The 8,209-nt window shown below is 45.2% G+C and overlaps 1 protein-coding gene across 1 annotated transcript; it reads left to right on the top strand.

Moving 5' to 3' along the window:
- Nucleotides 1-43: 43 nt before the first annotated feature.
- Nucleotides 44-5,301, top strand: LOC108517762 (protein GVQW2-like; the record flags this gene model as incomplete). The annotated part of the gene is given in 5 exon segments (XM_017855862.1): nucleotides 44-114; nucleotides 3,093-3,132; nucleotides 3,541-3,587; nucleotides 5,113-5,240; nucleotides 5,243-5,301. Coding segments are annotated over 5 exon segments (345 nt in total), but the record flags the coding sequence as incomplete, so codon positions are not given.
- Between the last annotated feature and the right edge of the window lie 2,908 nt (nucleotides 5,302-8,209).

Genomic DNA, 8,209 nt, shown 5'->3' with positions numbered 1-8,209 from the left:
CCCTATAATTTTTTTTTTTTTTTTTTTTTTTGAGATAGAGTCTCATTCTGTTGCCCAGGCTGGAGTGCAGTGGTGCAATCTCGATTCACTGCAACCTCCGCCCCAACCACCTCAGCTAATTTTTTGTATTTTTTTGTAGAGGCGGGGTTTCACCATGTTGGCCAGGCTGATCTCAAATTCCTGACCTCAAGTGATCTGCCCGCCTTGGCCTCCACCGCCATACTCTTGTCTCTGAGTGTCTTATTCTTACTTTGATACACCAAGCCTTTAAACAAGATATATGCACACTCTGTCTGATGCACTTTTTCGCATGCCTTATTTGCAGCTTTTCCCAGGATGAGTTTACTGTTGGCTTCCATCTCCCTGCAGCTTTTTTTTTTTTCCTGTTTTATCACAACTTTTTATTCTTATGTCTTGAACAGCAGTAGCATGCTCAGCAACTCAATCTGTCTCTACCTCTGCCATGAGCTCTTCCAGGGCATGGGTCCTGAGAGGTAAAATAATATAAATAGTGCTAGAGTCAGAAACACACTCGAATCTTATCTTGGCTACTTACTACCCTGAGTGACCTTGGATAAGTAACACTAGGATTTCTGAGTGTCAGTTTTTTTGCAAAATGAGGATAATAATAGTAGAGTGCTTATCTAATGGGTGCTGCAGTGAAAATTAAATAATCTCTGCAAAACACTTAGCATAGTGTCTGGCATAACATAGGTACTGTCAAAAATAAACACAGCCGTTGAACATCAGTCAAAGCGATAAAAACAGATTTTATTCAGCAACTATTGACAGTAGGGGAAAGAGCTGAGCTCCATTCCAATTGTGCAGAGGTGATTTGGGCATTTCAAAAGGAGAATGAGGCAGCAGGGAGGAGCTGGGGGTGGGGGGCGGCACTCAGTAGAGCCAGGGAAGTGAAAATTACAAAGCGTTGGTCAGTGTAAATACCATTAGGCCAGCCTTGTCTGCTAGCTGGCAGTTATCTAAGTTAGGATTGTATCCTCCCACAGAGACTGGGAGTCAGAGGCCCTATCCTTCCTGATGATTACATTTCAAAGGAATGGCTCTCTAAGTCCTTGAGAAGGACTTCTGAATTGTAAGTAATACATATTTACAATTCTAAGCCCTTTAAGTAAATGCTCTAAGAAAAGGAGGTCAGGGGCCTATCATCAGGTACTGGCAACAACAAATAGTAAATTTTCCTGGCAGCTTTGAGCTTTCTTAGGCAGGCATTTTAATGGGGGATTTGGGGGAGAAGGCTGACATAGCCTTATACTGCTAGAAGCCATGCTAGAGTTTGGTCAAGTCTGTTAGTGCAGGGATTTGGAACCAAGTTGTGCTGAGAGTTCTGCAGTTCTCAGTACCCTGTGTAATAAACAACTACATAGGCCGGGTGTTGTGGCTCACCCCTGTAATCCTAGAACTTTGGGTGACCAAGGCGGGAGGATCACTTGAGGTCAGTTTGGGACCAACATAGGCAACATAGCAAGACCCTGTCTCTACAAAAAGAAATTTTTTTTTAATTAGCCAGGCATGGTGGTGCCTGTAGTCCTAGGTACCCAGGAGGCTGAAGCAAAAGAATTGCTTGAGCCCAGGAGTTTGAGGCTGCAGTGAACTATGATTGCGCCACTGCAGTCCAGCCTGGGCAGCAGAGTGAGACCCGCATCTCTTAAAAAATAAATAAGTAATTTTAAAAAAACTACATAAATTTGCAGTGATGATTATTATCCTCACATAGCTCTGAACAGGGTATAAGCATTGTAGCTGGCATAAATCTTTGTTGAATTGATATTTTTATTCAAATACAGGTGACATTGCTGTAACAAAGAAACCCAAAAATATTAGTGACTTAAATGAGATATTGCATCTCTCATGCCACAGCCTGAGCATATACATTCCAGAGCTGATACAGTGTCTCTGCAATATCTGTTACCCAGGCTCCTGATGTCTTATTGGGGGCCATAACTAGAGTGATGCCCTAGTCTGCATGGCTGAAGATGGCTTGCCACCCTACCTGCTGATTGCATTCTGACTGGTAAGACCAGGGAAAAGGAGTAGTGGGAGGTTCAAGGACAAAATCGGCAAGTTGTACACATCACTCTGCTCACATTCCACTGACCAAAAGATGCTCACGTGATCACATCCAGGTGTAAAGGAGATTAGGAAACATACAGTTTATTCTGAGCAGTGCAGGTATTATTTGAGTGTCTCAACGAAGAAGGGGAGAATGCATACTGAGAGAGAGCCAGCAGTTTCTAAACTGCCATATTGTGCTTTTTTTTTTTTTCCTGTTTCTAAACTTTCTCTTATAAGCAGGAATTACTTTTTAGATTGAAAAAAATAGATCATAAAAAACATACAGGCCGGGCGCAGTGGCTCACGCCTGTAATCCCAGCACTTTGGGAGGCCAAGGCGAGTGGATCACTTGAGGTCAGGAGTTCGAGACCAGCCTGACCAACATGGAGAAACCCCTGTCTCTACTAAAAATATGAAATTAGCCAGGCATGGTGGTGCATGTGCATAATCCCAGCTACTTGGGAGGCTGAGGCAGGAGAATCGCTTGAACCTGGGAGGTGGAGGTTGCGGTGAGCTGAGAGGGCACCATTGCACTCTAGCCTGGGCAACAAGAGCAAAATTCTGCTAAAAATATAAATAAATAAATAAATAAATAAATAAAATGATCCTACAATAGAAACTATAAAAAGGGATATGGTTTCAGAAGAGTAGGAGGTGGTTAGAACCAGATTCTGACCTACAAACTCCAATGATCTGGTTAAGGAAGAAATACGAGATGCTGCTCAAAGAAGCCTGTATCCAGTGAAATTAAGATATTAAAGGGCAAGTATTTAGAAGAGAGATAAATAACAAAGGAAATTATAAGAAAGGCCACAGACATGTAAAAGGAGATCCAGGGAATCTACAGCACACAGTACACTGAGCTTTAAGGGTTTTTTTAAACTTTTTTTTTTGGAAGGGTGGTTTTTTTATGTTTTTTTTTTTTTTTTTTTTTTTTTTGGAGACAGAGTCTTACTCTGTCACACCCAGGCTGGAGTCTACTGGTGTAATCTCGGCTCACTGCAACCTCCACCTTCCAGCTTCAAGCGGTTCTCCTGCCTCAGCCTCCCTAGTAGCTGGGACTACAGGTGTGTGCTATGACACCCAGCTAATTTTTGTATTTTTAGTACAAAACTAAACCAACCCCAGGTGATCCACCCGCCTCAGCCTCCCAAAGTGCTGGGATTACAGACGTGAGCCCCCGTGCCCAGTCAAGGATTATTATTAAAAAACAAAAACTAGAATGGGTGTAGTAGCTCAAGCTTGTAATCCCAGCACTTTGGGAGACTGAGGCAGAAGGATCATCTGAGCCCAGGCGATCAAGGCTGCAGTGAGGTATGAGTCAGCCACCGCATTCCAGCCTGTGTGACAGAGCGAGACCCTGTCTCAAAAGAAAAACAATTTGGCAAAACAAAACAACCAAAACCCTGACATTCCCACTTATTTTAATTTGCATTTATCTGATTTGCATTATACTATTTTCCCAAGTTAAAGCGATCATTTCAATACAAAGCAGTTTGTGCTATGGCAGCAAGGTACTATGTGAACTCAGAGGGTAGAGTCCTTATCGCTGGGGGTGGGAAGTTGGCTGGGTTGAAACACAGTATAAGACCCATCCGAATTAGATTGGGGTGGAAAGCATGTCCATACTTGTGGTATTAGACTCACTGCTGTGTACCATACCTTACATGGGAAAACTGAGAAATTGAACTATATATGTTCAGGAGAGGTCAATAGAGAAGTAAGGCTTGAAAACCACATTGTAAGAATATATCAGCAGGGCGCCGTGGCTCACACCTGTAACCCCAGCACTTTGGGAGGCAGAGGCGAGTGGATCACCTGAGATCAGGAGTTAGAGATGAGCCTGGCCAACACAGCGAAACCCCATCTCTACTAAAAATAACAAAAATTAGCCAGGCGTGGTGGCACACACCTGTAGTCCCAGCTACTGGGGAGGCTGAGCCATGAGAATCGCTTGAACTTGGGAGGCAGAGGTTGCAGTGAGCTGAGATGGTGCCACGGCACTACAGCCTGGGTGACAGAGAGGGACTCCGTCTCAAAAAATATATATATTTTCCAGGCCGGGCGCGGTGGCTCACGTCTGTAATCCCAGCACTTTGGGAGGCCGAAGCTGGTGGATCACCTGAGGTCAGGAGATTAAGACCAGACTGACCGGCCGGGCGCGGTGGCTCAAGCCTGTAATCCCAGCACTTTGGGAGGCCGAGACGGGCGGATCACGAGATCAGGAGATCGAGACCATCTTGGCTAACACGGTGAAACCCCGTCTCTACTAAAAAATACAGAAAACTAGCCGGGCGAGGTGGCGGGCGCCTGTAGTCCCAGCTACTCTACTCGAGAGGGTGAGGCAGGAGAATGGCATAAACCCGGGAGGTGGAGCTTGCAGTGAGCTGAGATCCGGCCACTGCACTCCAGCCTGGGCGACAGAGCGACACAGTCTCAAAAAAAAAAAAAAGACCAGACTGACCAACATGGTGAAACCCCATCGCTACTAAAATACAAAAAATTAGCCACGTGTGGTTGTGGGTGCCTGNACTCTACTCGAGAGGGTGAGGCAGGAGAATGGCATAAACCCGGGAGGTGGAGCTTGCAGTGAGCTGAGATCCGGCCACTGCACTCCAGCCTGGGCGACAGAGCGACACAGTCTCAAAAAAAAAAAAAAAAGACCAGACTGACCAACATGGTGAAACCCCATCGCTACTAAAAATACAAAAAATTAGCCACGTGTGGTTGTGGGTGCCTGTAATCCCAGCTACTCGGGAGCCTGAGGCAGGAGAATTGCTTGAACCCAGGAGGCAGAAGTTGTAATGAGCCGAGATTGTGCCATTGCACTGTAGACTGGGCGACGAGCAAAACTCTGTCTCGAAAAAACAAAAAACAAAAAACAAAGAATATATCTTCCCTTCTCACTTCCTGTTCCCTTCCTCTCTCTCCTGATCCTCCAACCCCCAAATCTGAAAAGGGTATCTGCCTCACGTGGCCTTCCACCATTAGTTTTGTGGGTGTCTTTTCTAGAAAATACTGGTAAAATTCCTCTTGCAGCCTGAGGTCTCACACTAGTGTTCCTTTTTTTTTTTTTTTTTTGAGACGGAGTCTCGTTCTGTTGCCCAGGCTGGACTGCAGTGAGGTGATTTCAGCCCACTGCAACCTCTGCCTCCCGGGTTCAAGTAATTCTCCTGCCTCAGCCTCCCAAGTAGCTGGAATTACAGGTGCCCGCCACCATGCCCAGCTAATTTTTTTTTTTTTTTGTATCTTTATTAAAGATGGGGTTTCACCATGTTGGTCAAGCTGGTCTTGAACTCCTAACTTTAGGTGATCCACCTGCTTCAGTCTCCCAAATGTTGGGATTACAGGTGTGAGCCACCATGCCCAGCCACCAGTCACTGTTCTTGGTTGCAAACAACAGAAAGCATTTCTGGCTAACTTAAGCAGAAAAAAAAGTTTACTGGAAGGTTGAGGAGGGGAGAATTTGGGTGTGACTTAGAGGAGAGGAAGCACAGCCCAGGTTACACTGAGATAATGCTCCAAACATCTAAGAAACAGTTGGTTAAGATGCCACCATTTGGCATGTGCCTGTAGTCCTAACTACTTAGGAAGCTGAGGCAGGAGGATCTCTTGAGCCCAGGAGTTTGAGGTTACAGTGAGTTATGATTGCACCAGTGGGCTCCAGTGTGGGCAACAGAGAAACACTTTGTCTTTTTTTAAAAAAGAAGGAGGCCGGGTGTGGTGGCTCACGCCTGTAATCCCAGCACTTTGGGAGGCCAAGGCGGGTGGATCGCCTGAGGTCAGGAGTTTGAGATCAGCCTGGCCAACATGGTGAAACCCTGTCTCTACTAAAAATACAAAAAGTAGCCAGGCGTGGTGGCATGCACCTGTAATCCCAGCTACTTGGGAGGCTGAGGCAGGAGAATCGCTTGAACCCTGGAGGCGGAGGTTTCAGTGAGCTGAGAACATGCCATTGCACTCCAGCCTGGGCGACAAGACTGAAACTCCATCTCAAAAAGAAAAGAGAAACCACCATTAATGCCATGCCTCTGTATCCTTTGATCTGCCACCAGAAATAATCTCTGTCCCCGCATCTTTGGGTCATTCCTCCCAGAGGCAATAAATGCCTCAGATAGGAGCAGCCCATTGGCTGGTCCAAGGTCACATGCCTGAGTCCTCATTGCTAGGATTCCAGGGAAATGAAGTGTATTTCCCTGTAGGATTTCCACAGAAGGAGACTGGGCCCTGCCTAAACCAAACCCACCCAAAGAGAAAAATCTTCCAGATAGAAGGGAAATCTGGGATATAGCTAAACATGGAATAGAATAGCTAATATATGGCAAATGTCAATAGTGTCTCCCCACCTCCATTCAATTAATGTATTTTCCTCTCTTGTGGGAAATCAGTAAGATTCAGTATACAATTTAAGTAAGCTCACATCTGCAATATTCCTGAAAGAAATCCCCGTTCCAAACTAATGTGTACTTTCTAATTTTGCTACCAAAGAACAGAGAGGGACCCACCTATGACCTCATCCCAAATGAGGTAGTGGAATCATGATTAGCTCTTACCTGAGCCTCTTTTCTGTGGCACGTGAAGTAAGAACACTTGAGTCTTTTTGAAGCAGTCAGGGGTTGTCAACAAGAACCTCCGTTTTTGTTTTGTTTTGTTTTTTGTTTGTTTGTTTTTTGTTTGAGATGGAGTCTCCCTCCGTTGCCCAAGCTGGAGTGCAGTGGCGCAATCTCGGCTCATGGCAACCTCTGCCTCCTGGGTTCAAGCAATTCTCCTGCCTCAGCCTCCCGAGTAGCTGAGATTATAGTCGTGTGCCACCACACCCCGCTATTTTTTGTATTTTTAGTAGAGACAGGGTTTTGCCATGTTGGCCAGGTCAAACTCTTGATCTCAAGTGATACACCTGCTTCGGCCTCCCAAAGTGCTGGGACTACAGGCGCCCACCACCACACCCGGCTAATTCTTGTATTTTTAGTAGAGATGGGGTTTTACCATGTTGGCTCAGCTGGTCTTGAACTCTGACTTCAGATGATCCACCCGCCTCAGCCTCCCAAAGTGCTGGGATTGCAGGTGTGAGCCACCACACCCGGCCTCTACTACCTTTTTTTTTTCCCGCTAAATCAAGTCACTCCTAACTAGAATAGTTAAGATTAGAAAAGATAAAATTGGTCACCAACAGAAGACAAATCCCAGACCAATTGTACTGTATACATTTCCCAGGGCTGCTATATGTAACACATTATCACAAACTTGGTAACCTTTAAAAACCAGGAATGTATTCTCTCACAGTTCAAGAGTCCAGAAGTCTGAAATCAAAGCATCAGCCAGGTTGATTCTTTCTGGAGATTTGGAGGAAGAATCTGTTTCATGCTTCTCTCCTGGCTTCTGGTGGTTGCTGGCAAACCCTGGCATTTCTTGGCTTATAAACACATCACTGCAATATCTGCCTGTCTTCACATCACTGCCTTCTCTGTGTCTGTATGCACCAATCTCTCTATCCTTTCCCTTATAAGAACACTAGTCATTGGATTTAGGGTTCACCATAAACCAGAATAATCTCATGTTGAGATTTTAATTACATCTGCAAAGATCCTATTTCCAAATCAGATCACATTCACAAGGTGAGGTTTATATCCTTTATGAGGGTACAGTTCAACTCTCTAATCCAACCAAAAGCTGAAGCCAGTGTGGTAATTTTATCTTTTACTTTTTATTTTTGAGACAGGGTCTCACTCTGTCACCCAGGCTAAAGTGCAGTGGCGAGATCTTGGCTCACTGCAGCCTCCACCTCCCAGGCTCAAGTGATCCTCCTGACTCAGTCTCCCAAGCAGCCGAGAGTACTGGCGTGCACCACCACACTCAGCTAATTTTTGTATTTTTAGTAGAGATGGGGCTTCGCCATGTTGCCCAGGCTGGTCTTGAACATCTGGCCTCAAAGGATCCTCCTACCTTGGCCTCCCAAAATGTTGGGGCGGCTAAAGCCACCACACCTGGCCCCAGTGTGGTAATTCCTTAATGTTTAATATTATACAGAGAGAATAAAGGAATAGAAAAAAGCTTTTGGCTGACCATCTGTTAGTGTTCTGGAATTTTGATTTGTTTGCTTAGTTGTGTTTTGTTTTGTTTTGTTTTGTTTTGTTTT

The sequence above is a fragment of the Rhinopithecus bieti genome, unplaced genomic scaffold (assembly GCF_001698545.2).
Source record: "Rhinopithecus bieti isolate Rb0 unplaced genomic scaffold, ASM169854v2 scaffold_38631, whole genome shotgun sequence".
Lineage (NCBI taxonomy): Eukaryota > Metazoa > Chordata > Mammalia > Primates > Cercopithecidae > Rhinopithecus > Rhinopithecus bieti.
Note: the sequence above shows the minus strand (reverse complement) of the source record. Positions and strands in the feature narration are given on the sequence as shown.